General features: G+C 50.0%; 1 protein-coding gene across 1 annotated transcript; it reads right to left on the bottom strand.

Moving 5' to 3' along the window:
• Positions 1 to 7011: 7011 nt before the first annotated feature.
• On the bottom strand, positions 7012 to 14588 carry RBM15 (RNA binding motif protein 15). Its single transcript, XM_014273377.3, has 2 exons — positions 11024 to 14588; positions 7012 to 7254 (listed from the first exon to the last, which is right to left on the bottom strand). The coding sequence occupies exon 1, from the start codon at positions 14456 to 14458 to the stop codon at positions 11636 to 11638; it is 2823 nt and encodes a 940-aa protein (XP_014128852.1). The 5' UTR covers positions 14459 to 14588; the 3' UTR covers positions 7012 to 7254; positions 11024 to 11635.
• Between the last annotated feature and the right edge of the window lie 1993 nt (positions 14589 to 16581).

Genomic DNA, 16581 nt, shown 5'->3' with positions numbered 1-16581 from the left:
AATTTATGCACACATATTATTTATATTTTATATTATTCCATTAAAATTATACATTAATATATAATTATTTAATTTATTTCTACATATTACTTATATTTTCTCTTCTTTAATATAAATTTATATATTTTCTACACCATTATTTGATTTATCTATACATATTATTTACATTTTATATTATTTTATAGAAATTTTCATACATCTTATATATAATTATTTAATTTATGCACACATATTATTTATATTTTATATTATTCCATTAAAATTATACATTAATATATAATTATTTAATTTATTTCTACATATTACTTATATTTTCTCTTCTTTAATATAATTTTATATATTTTCTACACCATTATTTGATTTATCTATACATATTATTTATATTTTATAATTCCATATAAACTTTTATATAAATATTGCATTTAGACATTTTTATAAAATAATATATAAATAATATGTAGAAATTAATATTTCATTTATTTCTACATATTATTTATATATTATTTTATAAAAATGTCTAAATATTTATATATAATTATTTCATTTATTTCTACATATTAGTATACTTCTATTATTTTATATTATTTATAAATATATTTTCTATATTTATATATACATTTATAAATAATAAATATATTATTTATATATTTATAATTTATACATTGGACACCCCTGAGTGTCCTGGCTACCAGCTGCAGGTTTCCCTTCCCTGTTCTGTATTCTGCCTCATTGAAAGGCAGGATACAGCTGCTAGAACATGGATTTAGGCATTTTAAATACACAAAATAAACCTCTCCCTGCCCCACACTCTGTGGTCAGGCTCTGCCCTTGATAGAAAACCCCTAAATTCTGTTAGAATTAAAAGTTAAAAGGAAGGGTTATATATTAGAGGGGAATCTTTGGGAAATCTTTGGTATCTGATGCTTTGGGAAGTTTGTACCTCTCAAGTACCTCAGAAATGGGGAAAGAGAGAAGGGAAATTGGGATAAAAAAGAGGCTGTGTCCTCCAAAAATGTGAGAGATCCCAGGGCAATGCCCCATGGCCTCTCCCTTTACTGGCATAAAGCCAAAGGACTCCTCTGGCTCCTTTTTAGACAAAATCCTCTGGTGTTTGTGGGTTCATTTTCCTGACAGCAGGGTGAGGGGTGACAGCTCTGGATTTAATTCTGTCCCTGGAATCTCCCTGGGAATCCCACATCCCTCAGAGCAGTGACAGGAATGGCAGATTTGTCTTTCCAAACAAGCTGTGGGGCTGCTGGTAGATAAAACCAGCACTGGGAGATAAAAGAAACAATGGGAAGGATTCCACAGATTGATAAATGGGAAAAGATATTTGCTTTTACAAATAAACTTTTGGTTTGCTGATAAGTGAAATTAGACATTGAGAGATGAAAGAAGCAATGGGGAAAACCCCTATATTCCACAAGATTAAAAATTAAAAGGAAGGGTTATACATTGTAGGGGAATCTTTGGGAAATCTTTGGTATCTGATGCTTTGGGAAGTTTGCACCTCTCAAGTACCTCAGAAATGGGGAAAGAGAGAAGGGAAATATGGCTGGAAATTGGGATAAAAAGGAGGCTGCATCTTCCAAAAATGTGAGAGACCCCAGGGAATGCCCCATGGCCTCTCCCTTTATTGGAATAAAGCCAAAGGACTCCTCTGTCTCCTTTTTAGACATAAACCTCTGGTGTTTGTGGGTTAATTTTCCTGACAGCTCTGGGTTCAACCCCATCCCCGGGATCTCCCTCTGACCCCAGCACACTCATTAACCACAGGGGGAAATCTCCAAAATTCCCATTTTAAAGGAGAACAAGAGGCTTTTCCACAGCACAAAAACCACCCCAGACAAGGTGCCTCAGCTACCAACACTGCTGGGGTTCCTGTGTTCACCTTAAGCCACATAAAGAAAGCCAAAAGCAATTTAAAATAGCTGGGTAAGGATGTGACACCAGGGCCTTCCAGCAACAGGAAATGTGGCTGTTCCTCCCTCCCCTGTTTGGCAGATCCCTCGTGGTCTGGGCTGTTTACTTGCCCTCACACACACTGATAACAGGAACACTCTTTTGCTCTTTTTTTGGTGCTGGTTTCCCCCTGGCCTGGAACATGTCCTGCAGCTGTGTTTACGATGCAGAGCCTTATTAGGCTGCGTTTCACCAGAGCCTAAATTAAAAAGTTTCACTTCTGAGGAGCTGGAAGCCTTCATAGGAGATGGGAGGTGTTTGGAAAATAAAAATGTTTAAAGATACCATGATGGCTCTCACTGAAGTTCATGGGAATTTATCAGTGACTCTAAAGAACAAAAATTAAAGCAGATGTTGCAAACCCAGAAGTTTGAGCTTTAGCTGAGATCCCCATGGGGAAACTTTCCAGCCTGCAGACACCACAAAGGGGATGGGAGCTCTTGCTCATGGCCATGGACAATTCCAGAAGTAATTCATGGGTCAAAGTCTCTTTTCCAAAGCAGACTTTGCCTCTGAAGCCACCACCAATCTTTGCAAAACTTTCCCCTATAGATATCCCTCACGTGGACAAGATAGAGCCAGGATTGTAATATGGAAGGAAGAGGCAAAGGGTGTTTTTACAACACCCCAGGGACAGAGAACACCAATAAACTGAGCTCCAGCCCCTCAAGCCTTGGGACAGGAGTCACAGCCACCCTGGCAGCACAAGGGTGGTGACAGGGATGGGGGATCTGGGACTGGGCTCCCCCAGCAGCCTCAAGCTGCTCTTGGGTGCAGCTCTGAGCGCCACGAGGAACCAAAAGCACCCTCAGATAGCTGAGAGCTCAGAACAGGCTGTGCCTCAGGGCCAGAGGGGAAAGCTGGGCAGGCACAGCTGAAACACAAAGTCTTGGAATCACAGAGCCCTGGAATGGTTTGGGTTGGAAAGAACCTTGAATCTTATCTTGTTCCTGTTCCAGGTTCCTCCAAGTCCTGTCTAACCTGGCCTTGGACACTTCCAGGGGTGGGGCAGGCACAGCTGCTCCGTGCCAGGGCCTGCCCCCCCTCACAAGGAAGGATTTCTTCCAATATCAAACCCAAATTTCCCTTTTTTCAGTTGAATCCATTCCCCCTTGTCCTGCCAGTCCAGTTCCTGATGAAGAATCCCTCCTGGTCCTTGTTCACAGTCTTGTCTTTACCCACCCAAGAGGAGCAGCATGAGAAACACCAACATCCCCTTTCCTCACCATCCCACAAGCCTCAACAGCAGCTCAGGTGGTTCAGAACCTCATCCTGCCCTGCACCTCTGCCCAGGTCAGAGCTGGAGCAGCCCAGGCTGGCAACAACCAAAGCAATCCCTTGGCCAAGGGGGCTGCAAACACCTCCATGGCCCAAAGGGCATCTCCTCTCCATGGGCAAACAGCTCAACAACCACCCCAGGAGACTTTGCTGGTTTCCCTTCACTCAAACCCCTCCACATCCCTCCTCAGACACACATTTGTGTCCCCAGCCATATCTAAAATGTGCACAGGCTGCACAGTTGCACATGTGCAGTAAATGTGCACATTTTACTTTATAAAATGTGCAATTGCACAGCCTGGAAATGCAGCACATGCATCTGAGGGGAGAGGCTGGCTGCAGGATGCAAGAGCTCCCTGCACAAAGGGCAGCAGTGCCAGGGAATGCTGCCAGCTCGGGGCTGGGTCAGGCTGTGTGCATTGCTAAACCTTGGCCTGACCTCTCACTGCATCTGGGGACAGGAAATACTGAAGGGAGCTAAAAACCTCCAGCCTGATCTTCAGATGCAATAGCAGAACTAGGCATGAAGGTCAAGGCAGGCAGATAAGGAGATGAAATGGCTGTGACCCACAATTAATCCACAGCTCATCTGTGGAGCCCAGCACATCCCATCCCCATCCTGGGACAGCACACAGGAGCTCAAACCCAAGAGCTGGGCTCGGGGTGACAACTCAGTAATGCCCAGCACCAGCAGCATTTTGACAGCATCCACACCCTGGGCTCCAATGTTTAATTAATACAGCCCTGGAGTGGGGTACAAAGAGGGAAAAACAGGCAACCTTGGTGCCACCATCCAGGCTCTCTGCTCCTGCTACAGGCACCACAATGAGGATGAAGAGCAGGAGGCTCCTGTCAAACCCATCAGAGCACGTGCACTGACCCAGTCCCTCAGAGCTTGCTCTGCTGAGGAGTTTACCTCACCCAGTTCTCAAGGCAGCTCTAATTACACTCAGGCACAGGGCTCCGAGCCAAGAACCGCAGGAAACACAAGGGGAATCACAAAGCCAGCAGCCCAGGAGCCTTCCCAGTGCTCTGCCTGTCTGACCAAACCCTTTGCAGGCTTTGCCCCAGACCTCAGGACACGAGGTGGGAGCTCACCCTCCAAAAGCATTTGGCATTTTATAGTAAACCACCAGCAAGAGGCCAACACAAGCTTGTTATTGGCTACGAGCAGAATCTGGGCCATCTGATGTTTTAAACTTATTAATTCAGCTGCAGCTGGTAAAAGCACAGTTCTAAAAAAATGTGTGAATTCAAATAACCTGCTCGCATCTAATCCGCTCGCGTTGCTCTCTGCTGCAGTGCAGTTAATTAAATGGTTCTCGTTATAAATCCACTTTCCCCAGAAGTCTCATTAGCCAAATTAATATGATGCATATAGAGCACTTAACCCTTCCAAGAGACTGCTTTTAACAACAGCCTGGCTCTACCTGGCCACTGGAGCATCCCTCTAAGCCCTTCAGAAGGCAGAGGGGCAGAGGCAGCACGCAAAAAACAACTCGCTGTGGCAAAGTGACTGCAGGAGAAGCATCCCACAGCACATCCCACGGCACCTCTGAGTCTCTGAAACAAATGCATGATGTAAAGGAGACAGGGAACCATCTCCCAGTGAAACACACAGTGAAATCTGACTCAGAGAGGCAGAACTCTACTGGAATAGACACTGACATTTCAGAGCACACCCAAAAAGTGGGATAGTGCCCAAGTGCTGACACAAACACTTGGATACCTGAGCAGGTGAGCAGCTTGACAAAAAGAGCCCCTTTTTGGGGGTACACTGACATTTCCTGTCAGCATGAACCCCCCAGCCCAGGTAAAGGGGCTGAAACACATCTCCCATTATTGCTACCAGCCCCAGACCTATTATACAACACTTCAAAGGAGATTCAGAGGTTGTATCTCAACAGCACAAAAAATACATTGCAAAAAATAGTAATTTTAACTACAAACACCAACTTCTAGAAGAAAAGGCATCTCCTGAGTCTCCCCTCTCCAATTCCCTTCCCTCATAACCAGCAATATCTACAATTGCTCCCATTTACAACAAAAAACTTAATTTCAATTATTACAGCAGCATCCCACAAACACAAACAATTTGCCAAATCATTGGCTTGGCTTTCCTTATTAACACATACAAATTATACACACTACTCTGGGTTAAAGCAGTGTTAATTCAAGCAGGTCATGAAGTCAAAATAACAGCTCCAGCTTGCCAAGCTGAGAACACGTAGCTTTATGTGCAGGGCCCTGTTTCTCAATGGGAGCCCCCAAAAAACAGGGAGGCACATCCAAGGGTTGGCTCCTTTGCCAAGCAGGAGGAGCAGCACGGTGACTGAAGAAACCACAATTAGTAAGCATTAATAAACTGGAGAACCAAGGCAACAAAAGGTGAACAACAATCTTCTTTTACATTACAACTCAGTGCAACCTCTTCCAGCCCCTTACCTGTTTTAGGGATTTACACAGCGCTTTGCCACCTTGCAGAGCACAACCACAGCATCCGTCAGGCTGAGAGGCATCTGCAGCCTAGCAAAGCTCCTGCCCGGCTGCAGGGGGTTATCCATGGCAGTTAAAGTGTGTCAAGGCAAACAGGGCAAGCGTTCAAGGTGTCTCCGTGGCACATCACAGGAATTCTACCACAAGCACAGCACAGGAGCTCCGACGACGCAGTTGTGGCTTCCTCTCGACGGCCGCGGTGCTCAGGCGCGCCCCGAAGTCTCCTGCAGCAAACACGGAGTTGTGCTCCTGCACGGGAACAGCTTTCCAAAGCTCAGGAGCCCCCGGGACAGGAGAACTACAGCACACAAGGTTTTCAGGCTGCTCCTCTCCCCGTCTGCACTACACCGGAGCGCGCGGCGGGGCCGGGACGCGAGCAGGGCACATGCACATCCGAGGCGTGTGGAACCACGTGCGGCTTCAAAACCGGTCAAAATAAGGCACTGAGACACCACGCAAAGGTTTAAATTACCGCCTCCAGCTCTCAGGAACTCTTCATCCATTCAGCACTAAACCCACAACTGCTGAAAAGCCCCTGGAGATGGAGGAGCGCCTCGCGTACGGCAGGAAAGGCTTTATTAACAGCATTTAAACACTTTTTAAGGACTCATTTCTCTTTTTCTTTTGGCAATTTTGGTGCAAAGGTGTTACGTGCAAAGATTCAAAGCAATTTCAAAACTTTTTTTTTTTTTTCTTCAAACTTAAAAAGAAAAAACCCAAGAATCAAAACTAAAGGCAAACATGTTGGGTGAACAAAATAAATCAGAGAAACTTAAAATTCAGCAACTCCAGCTCTTCCAACCAGCGAAGCCCCAGACTTGGCCACCGTTCCGAGGCGCAGGGTGGTGCTTCCCTGCTTCTTGCGTGCCCCGTCCCGCTGAGGAGAAACGCAGCAAAGTGCCCCCATTTTCACTGCAAACACGGGGGCCACCACAGCAAGGCCATCAGACACAAATTCTTCTGCCTGGTACCACAGGTCGATCAAGGCAAAAGTGTCGGTGCTCTCCCTGCTTCTTGCTCAAGACCCACAACTATCAGCTCAATTGGGCAGCAGCAGCAGGAACCCCTCCGCTGCCAACACAGGGGGGGCCAAACGTTTGTCGTCAATTCACTTCCAGGCAGAAAAACCATTTTCCTCAAAAGAAACAATTTATTTAGAATGAAACAAAATCAGCTCAACTGTGAGCGCATGTTTGAGTGACAGCTACTTTTAAGCTGTGTGAGCCATAAAAAGGGTATTCCTTTACTTTTCCAGCAATCTTGTGTACACAGCACAAAGCAAAGAGGTCATTTTTTTTTTTCCACTTAAAACACGGGCATTGGCATCACAATAGCAGATACACAACTTTTTTTTTTTTTTAAAGCTGCCATTTTAGTAAAATGCACAAATACTAAACAGATAAGCTTTCTTCCACCAGGAGGCCCATGTAAATTCCACATAAGCCACAGCTTCTCTTCCCAAAGGTCCATTAGAGCTTGGTATCCCATGCTGTTGTCTTCTGCAGTCCACCAGATTTGCTTGCAGGAGGGAAAAAAACGTTATTTCAATACAAATGTGTACACCAGATTTGGGTTTTTCCCCCTCCCTACATTATACAGATGAACATAAAGAGCTACGAGGCCTTTCTGAATATTCTACTTGGACTTCAAAAGCACCAATACCACCCATGGGCATGAAACCTCGGAATGAAGTTGCCTTCTAGGGATAGATGCAAAACAAGTAGTGCAGGGCTTCTTTTTGGACCAGGATAAAACTAGGCTTACAGTATTGATGATTACTCAACTTGCAGTAACATTTGTTGGGGCACATCGAAATCATTAACGAGGAGAAAAACCAACCTAATTCTTGTTAATTCGGTTGACTTTCCTCACTGGGTATTTCCTGAAGGCAACTTATCAACAAAATCATGAAATGTAGTGTTACACAGCTCTTTTTGCTCTCACTCTGCTGTGCAGTTCTAACAGCAGACAATGCCAATATTAAAAGGTCAAATCAAAGACACACCCAATAAAATTTAAACTTGTTACTATTCCAGTCATATCTCCTAGCCATCGTTTTTACACAATGGGAACTGCAGGAGGATGAATATTCAATTAACCATTCTCTGCACCACCCGGTCTGCTTTAAGCCTGATACAAAAATCACCTCATCGTTCAGTCTACCAATCATTGGAATATCTGTCCTTCAGTGCTATAAAGAAATAAACAGGGGGACAAAGGGGAAAGAACCCCAAAAGCTCTAGAGCCACATGGCAACCATTTCTTCCCCTCTGGGCACACAGCACTCCCCAGGAGCACTGCCCTCAACACTGTTTTGCTTAGAGCCAGGAACTATCATTTTCCAAGGCATTTTTTTCCCTGAGTCCTCAGAGTTTTTGAACTTGTCTTCACAATTTTGATTCACTCCTCCTCCTCATTAACACCTCAGGCCTTTCACCTCAGTTACCATCAACCAGAGGGTTCCCAAACCCACACAAGAAATTAAAAGTAGTTCTTTGTAGAACTTGGCTCTCCATAGAGGCCAAGAAAGTTGTCACAAAATATTCCATCTTTAACATCCTTGAAGGAAAGAAAAGAGAGAGAGGGCAAGGTTTGTCTGCCTGGCAATAATGCCCTTTTCTCTCTGGGAGGCTGACAAGGATGTGTTGGTATTTTTGCCCCTAAAACCTCTGGATTGAGGATAACCTCAGTGTTCCTGTGGCAAACAAAGCCACTGGCCAGGGGCCAAGGAAGTTGCACAAAGTTTCCAATTGAAAGAAATAAACAACAAACTAAAATCTCAAACAGAACCACGAGTCATTTGAGGTTCTTTCCCCAAAGCATAAAGCACAAGGATGAAATGATTCAGGAAAAGCACATCCTTTTTCCAGGCTAATTCAACACACTAATGAAACAGAAGAACATCAGCTGCACACAAGGTCGGGAGGGAATACTGAGCTCTCACCAGAGCAACTTAATGCCAGACACAAGGAGAAAGCCAACAACTGCTACATCTGGTTTGCTCTGCACACAGTGGTATCACCCACAGGCTTCTGAACCTTCAGCCAGCTTCAGTGGACAGTTACTCCAATGGGGAACACCTCAGACCAAGGAGGAAAGCACAGCCCGCCCAGCCGGGAACTCAGTGCTGGCAAAAAAAAACCTCTCAAAGTTTTGCCACAAGAACCCTCAAAGGGTGTAAAATCCTTGCTTACAAAACAGAGCAGCAACCACAAATAAACCAGATTCAAAGGAAGCAGGTGCTCCATGAAATAAGGAACCAGAAAACCTGGAGTCAAACACGGCCTCGCCCGCTCCTCCTCGCCCTCCAGCACAGCACAATTTCACAGCCACTGGCAGGTGGAACCACTGTGATTTCCCAAAAGGAAAAATGGAAGTGCACCTAGCATGCTCTTCCCAAAAGGCTTCCCAAACCAAGCTGGCTTTACAAGCTATGTTGACCCCAAGTTTTATGGGTTTTTAAGCAGGTGCCTGCTGCGGATCAGCGGAACAAATGCTGCTCTCAGTGTCCAACACAAACTTTAGTGCTTTTTTCCCCCCAGTTTTGGGCAGATGTAAATTCTCAGCTGTTTCAAGTCTCTTTCCTAGAAAACTCTTGCAAGTGATTTCTGTCATCTGACAGAAATCTCCCAGAAAACTCCCTCTGAATGCAAGCAGCACTCGCAGCATTGATCACCTGCTGACACACAACAGGCACCTGCTCCAATTAAAACATTCTTTTCAATAAGTGGTAAACACGCTGTATCTTCTTAAACACAGTGATTTGCATTTCTGGTGTCATTCCCAAAAATTCTCCTTGTTAATAGGAAGCTGAACAGCTGAATTCTGCCATCTCTTACATTCACATTGAAGGACAACCCAGAAATTCTGGATTTTACTCTCAAATTTAAGAGCATTAAATGAGGCTTTCATCTTTTCATTTAGAAAGAAAAGTAGATACAAAAAACAAAATCTGTGTTTAAGAGATGCTGCCACATTGGAATTCTCAGTTCACCACAATGTTTGGGATGCTGGGTCCACTCATTCTGGGCAAATAAAGGAACCAAAGCCCTCTTAAACCACAGCCCTCTCTGACAAATGGTGCAGTAACAAAAATTCCTATTTTTGTGACAGAAACTCAAGCAAGTTCAGTTACACCCATAAAATACATTCAAGACATTTCCTCCTTTGTCTCCTATTCGCATCCTATTCCACACTTTGAATTTGATTTTTGCCATGCAAGTTGTAACAGAAATCAACTCATGCCTGTATCAATTATCCAAGGAATCTACTGGAGCATGGACCAAGAGAGGCAGCATCACTTCTCCATTGCCCAAATCCCTGAAAACATGGCTAAGTGCAAGATTACATTCTGGGTTTAAGTGCAAGATTACAATTTTAGGGCCTGTAAAGAGATACAGTGAGATTTACACTTCAGTTTAGAAGCTGCTGCAACATCCTTTTGTCTGTTGAACAGAGTATCATGGAATTAGATCACATCAGGGATTGAGATCCCTTCTCCCCTCCTAAATGCCTGAATTACCAAAGGTGGCTGAGACAGCTGGAGAAAAGTGCCCAATGATTGGGGAAATTAAGAAAAAAATTAACTATGTTATTTGGAAAAAAAAAAAAAAACAAAAAAAACTAACCTGCAAACTGTTTCATCCTTGAATCACAAGAACAAGAGCTCAAACCTCAGCACCTCAGAGTATTTTTAATATTTCTCCAGGATGCTAAAACCACTTAACTCCAGGTGCCCATGATAAACCTCATGTAATGCCCACTGCACACTGTACCTGAAAAGTCCCTAGCAGACAGCAGTTCCTTGCTATTAACAAAGAGGTAAAATGTTAATGAGAACTTTTATGTAATTAAATTATCACAGAATGAAAAGCATCTCTGGAGAGAAGCACTTACTTGCTCAGTTTGCATTGTGGAACCAGACCCTACTGAACCTGCAACTCTTAGAAAACAAAACAAAACAAAACAACAAAAAAAAAAAGGCAGTAAAACCAAAACCCCACAATATAACTCAAGTTCTCCTTAAAGCACCTCCTTGTTTCCTGCACACCAGAGTGAGCACAAGACATTCCTGGTTTGCAACAAAGTCCTCAGCTCTTCACCAAACCTAGCCACTGCTACAAACCCAAAGTGCACAAATGGGATACACCGGGAAATCAGGGAAATACACCTGTTAAAAAGCCCAGTTTCAGTGCATGCACCTGGGGGGGCTGGATGAAAAAGGAATCCCTTTCCAAAAAGGAATTCAGTGTTCTGCTGAGTACCCGAGAGAGCAGCTGCTGCTCACCTGGAAAACGTCGACCTTGAGCCACGCGACTCAACGGGGAAACCACTGCGGCTCCCGAGGGAAGGGATCCCAAAGGGCCCCTGGCCTGAGGCCCACACGGAATTTCAAGGACTCAAAAGAGGAGGTGACACCAGTCTGTTATTAAAGTTATGGTTTTCCATTTCCACTGAGTGCTTTAAATCTGGTCTGTTCGGTTTGGAGCTCTCTCGAGGACGAGCTCTTGGGATTTGCTTTAAAATACATGAAATGAAAAAAGGACATGAATCTAAATTAAGAAGACAGGAGTTTTTCTTTTAACCCCCCTCCCCCCCACCCCCAGTTTTTATTATTTTTCTATTTTCTGTAAATCAAAGCAGGCTGAGCCTCCCTGCTGTCCCCATTGATAGGGAATTCTCAAAATATCCTATTCACACTACTCCTAACCGACCTCTCTGGCTTCTATCTTTATAGAAAAATGTAGTAACAGAAAATCGGCCCGGGAAAGTCACCTACAAACAAAGATCTATTTAAAATAACGACAGGGCTGGCTAAGGCTGTATCCCATAGCACCTGGCACACGCTGGAGGGGCTGCATGGAGGAGTAGGCAGGGTTGGGAACAGAACATGAGGGCCTTAGGATGCCCCACGGACAATGATCATGACCAGATAGTCGTCCTCTGATTTGGCCAACGCCTTGGCCGTGGAGTCCAGGAACTGCTGGGAGAAGTCGCAGGGCGGAAAGGCGTGCAGGACCCCGCTGTTCTCCTTGTCTTTGTTCCCCCCTACAGGGAGGCTGATCACCCCAGCAGCCTGCTTTTGCTTTAGGTAGGACACCAGATTCCTGAGCGGCCTCTGCGTGGAGGTGGTGGCGGCCTCGGCAGCCCCGGCTGCGGGGCGGCTGTCGGAGGCGCCGGGCACGGCCAGCAGGATGGCGTATCCATTGGGACCCGCCACCTTGATGCGCCGGTTGACCTCGTCCAACTTGGGCTGGTCCAGACGGAGACGTTGGGTGATCTTGAGCTGAGCCACTTTCCCACCAGTCGCTCCCTCCACCAGGAGGCTGCTGGCGACTCCGAGGTCCCCCTGGAGCAGGTGCATGTTGGACGGGAAGTTGCTGTTCTTCAGCAGGAGCATCCCCTGCCAAGCCAAGCACAGCTTGGGCGCCGCCCCGGCCTGCGCTGCTCCATCCTGCTGCTGTTTTTGGGGAGGAGGTTTGAGCCGGGAGCCTCCACCACCACCCTCTGCTGCCCTCTCGTCCTTTTTGGCCGGACTTTTGCACTCCTGGGCAGCAGCAGCGGCGCGATGCTTGCGCTCCCGCTCTGCGGAATTCTTGCGGTCGCGCTTTTCGTTCTGCCCCCGCTCCAGGCTGCCCCGGCGGGACTCCCGGATGGGGGACGGTCGCTCCACGAGGAGCAAGCGGGATGAGCGCTCAGGGTCACTACTGTAACGCTCCCGGCCCCCCAGGAGCTCGGGGCTGCGGTCCGGGGGAGAGGTCGTGGCCAAGCAATGGCGCTTTCGGGAGGAAGAGGAGCGCTCGCTGTCAGGGGAACGGTCCAAGTGCCGGCCTCCATCCTCGGCCAGCCTCCGTTTCCTAGGCTGATCCCTACTGCTACTGCCCAGCTCCCTCTCCCGGTCCCGCTCCAAGGACCAACCGTCCCGGCGGCGCTCCAGGCTTTCCAGTGGGTCATAGGCAGCTGCCCGATTACTCCGGTCCCGCACAGGGGGCGGCGGGGGCACCCACTCTGTCTCAGAATAAAGGTCTCTGTCACGGTCTCTATAGAGCAAAGGTGGCGTCCTGTCCCGGGCCCCCCGTAGAGGGTCAGGGGGGGCTCCCCGGTGAGCCCCAAAAGCAGCCGCCTCCGCCACGAGCTCGTAATGAGCTGGAGGTGGCAAGGGCAGGGGCTGCAGGTAGGGCTGCTGGTACCGATGCTCCGTGTCGGCAAAGTCCACGCGGAGCCGGCGATCCGGCCCCCCCAGGGGGAAGCCCCGCATGTGGGTGCAGGCTGCCTGGGCAGCGTCCAGACTCTCGTACTGGATATAGGCCCAGGAATCCCCTTTGCGGTAATCGATGGTGCGGATGGTGCCAAACCGATCAAACTCCCTGGCCAGGGCAGCCAAGGGCACCCAGGGCCCCAGGCCGCCCACCCAGAGCCGGGTGGTCGGGGTGGCTTTGCCGTACCCGATCTTGATGGGGTTGCGCAGCAGCACCTTCCCTGACATGGCCAACTTGGCCCGGTGTGCCATGTCCAGATTCTCAAACTTAAGAAACCCATAGGTGCTGGTCTGCCCACGCCCCGGCCTCTTGATGTCCACCTCAGTGATGACCCCAAAACGGTCAAACGCTCGCCGCAAGTCCGACTCGCTCACGGTGATGTCCAGGTTGCCCAGGAACAGCGTGCGGTTGGCTCTCTGGTCATCCTCGGGGCTGATCTCCTCCTCGGTGGCCGCTCCGGCACCTCCTCCTCCTCCTCCGCGGAACCCCCCGGCCGCCGCCACACCAGCCACGCGCTCCAGCCCATAGGCCGGCCGCACCCGCGCCTCGTAGAAGCCGCCGTAGTCCCGCTCCCTCTCCAGCTCCCTCGGCAGCGGCGGCGGCGGCGGGAGCCGGCCCAGGGCGAGCTGCTGCAGCCGGTAGTCCCGGTATCCCAAAGCTCCTCCGCTGCCCGCCGGGGACAGCGCTCGCTGCGCGGCCCCGGCCGGCGGGTGCCGCACGGCGGCCGCCACCGCGCCGACCGCCGCCGTGCCGTAGGGAGACTCCTTGTCCAGCAGCGCCGGGGAGCGGCTGCTGCGCCGGCGGCCGCTGCCTCCGCCGACATAGACGGCCTCGATCTTGAGCGGGCGGTCGTAGAGCACGAGGCGGCCGCGGGCGTGCTTGGCGGCCCGCGCGTCCTCGGGCCGGCGGAAGTTGACGAAGGCCACGCGCTCGTCGGCGGCGCCGGCGCCGGGAGGGAGCCGGCTGATCTTGACGCTCACGTCTCCGAAGCGCTTGAACTCGTGGAAGAGCCCGTCCTCCACCGCCTCGTCGCTCAGCGCCGAGCCCAGCTCGCTGATCTTCAGCGTCTTGTACTCGCCGCCGCCCGGCTCCGACGAGGAGGACGAGGAGGAGGCGGCAGCGGCCGCTCGCGATTCGCCGCCGCGGCTGCTGCTGCTTCGCGACGCCTCCGCGGTTTTACCGCTGTAGCCGTGCCGGCCCCCGCCGCCCGCGGCCGCCGCCGAACCGCTCTCGTACTCGCGGCTGCCGGCGCGGCCGCCCTTGTCCGCGTGGGCGCCGCGCCGGCCGCTCCCGCTGTTGCTCTCGCTGGACGCCGCCGCCGCTTTCCCGCCGTTGGAGCCGCCGCCTCCGCCGGACGAGCCGCTCGGCTTCTTGCTGCCGCGCGAGGAGGAGGAGGAGGACGCCGAGTCCTCGCCGCCCCGGGAGCGCTTGGCCTTGGCGGGCGAGCGCTCCTTGCCCTTCATGGCGGCGGCGGCCGCGCTCCCGCCGGGCCTCCCCGACCGCCCCGCTCACGCACCCGCCGCCATCTTGCGAGCCGCGCCGGTAGCGCGCGCCGCCCCCCCCGCGCCCATTGGCTGCTCAGGGCGGCGCCCTCGCCCATTGGCTGGCGTCGCGGGGATGCTCCGCCCACCTCCTAGCGCTGCGCGTTCCCATTGGTCCGCTGCGCTGTCGGTCTGCCAGCCAGCCCCGTGCTCCCGCGGGGGGGGCGGGAATTGCCGCCGTCGCGCGCCTCCCAGCCCCGCTCGCTCATTGGACAGTTAGAAAGGGCGCGGCGATCTCATTGGACGGGCCTACCTGTCAATCGTGGCTGTTCAACCATGCGAGGATTTTGGCTGCCCATTGAACACTGGGCTGAACTTAGCTCCGCCTTCTGATTGGCTCGCTTACCTGTCAGTTGCAATAATGGTTCTGCGGCCCCGCCCCACCCCTTGCCATTGGCTCTCTCCCTTAGATATGAGTTCCCGTCGTACCTCTCAAAATCTCGCGAGTTTCTCTGTCCCCGCCTCCTTTGCTCATTGGTCAGTAGTCAACATATCTCCCTGATCTGATTGGTTAATCCCTACGCCGCTCACGAAAAAGCGCGCCCCACCCCGCAACTCCGTTCCTGGTTTGTCATTGGACGAGAAATCGTCCCCAGGCGTCTGATTGGGTGCCTATAGACAGAGCGCTGATTGGCTAGAACAAAAATCAATCAGGCTTGTTCTGGCTCTGATTGGTCACTGCGGGGAGAGGGGCGTTCCTCGGCAGAGCTCGCGGTGCGGCGGCGCCTGAGGGCTCAGAGCGCGGTTGGTCGTGGTGCGGAGTGGAGCTGCTCTCATGCTCCGTGTCCCTGCCCTCAGCCCGCCGGTGCTTCCACCGCGCTGGGCTGAACCCACCGCGGGGGGACAGGAGAGAGCCTGGCTGCATTCAGTGCCTGCCTCACTCTCTCCCTGTTTCCCTGTGGGTGTCTGCGCCAGGCAATGCAGGGAAGCGCTCCCGGTGGATGCGGCATCTCCGCAGCTCCCTGCGGCTCCCTGGGGCCGGGCCCGCGCTGCTCTGCCCGGTGTGGAGTCCTGCGTAACTGCAGGGAGTGTCTGACAACACGGTCACTCCTTGCTCCGGGCCAGCAAACCGATTTAAATATTTCCCATTTAAAGCTTCACATCCCAGTGGTTATGCTGCTACATTCCTGCGCTCACCCGCAGTCCCGTATTTCCTTGGGGAGTTGGAGCTCAGAGGTTCTCAGAGATGAGGAAGAAGTTTGGGTTAGGTCTGAGGTGAAGGAGGCCTCAGGGTCAGGGAATCCCGGCTCCCGTCGAGCAGGAGTCCTTCTTATGCCTGTATTTTGTGTGGATCCCTCTATAGTCTCTGTATTTTGTGAGGATCCCTCTATAATCCCTATATTTTGTGAGGATCCCGCTGCCACCTGTGGCCCTGGGTGCTTCCTTCTCTTCCTCCTGCTCTGCTCTGCCTGTGGGAAATGTAGATGAGAAAAATAATATATTCAAATGGGGAGAAAGCTGGGGCAGGGCTGGATCCCACAACCCTGCTGGAACTGCTGCCCCTGCATCCTACAATCCCATAAATCCCCCTTAACACCAATTTCCCCCAATAAAACCATAAGTTCAACAGCCAAACTCCAATTTCACCCTCAACCCTCCAATTTCACAACCAAACTGGATTCCTCCAACCCCCAATTTCACACTCCAAACCCTCATTTCTCCACCCAAACCCAAAATTCATCCCCCTTTAAAAGCTTTAATTGTCGTGCCTAAACTCTGATTTCACACCCCAACCCCAATATCATCTCCCCAAACCCTAATATCCACAACCCCTTCCTATTCCATCCTTCAAATCCCAATTTCATACTCCAACCACTCATTTCACCCCCTAAATCCTAATTTCATCCCCTGTAACCTAATTTCACCCACCAAACCCTCATTTCATTCTCCCAAACCCTGATCCTGACATCCCAAATCCCAATTTCTTCCCCCAAGCACGAATTTCATGCCACCAGATCCTGATTTTTATCCTAAACCCCTATTTTCATACCCCAAACATTAATTTTGTGCCAACAAACCCTAATTTCAACCCACGAACCCTAATT

Source organism: Zonotrichia albicollis, chromosome 28 (assembly GCF_047830755.1).
Source record: "Zonotrichia albicollis isolate bZonAlb1 chromosome 28, bZonAlb1.hap1, whole genome shotgun sequence".
Classification (NCBI taxonomy): domain Eukaryota; kingdom Metazoa; phylum Chordata; class Aves; order Passeriformes; family Passerellidae; genus Zonotrichia; species Zonotrichia albicollis.
The sequence above is the reverse complement of the archived record's forward strand: the minus strand, read 5'-3'. Positions and strand labels throughout refer to the sequence as shown.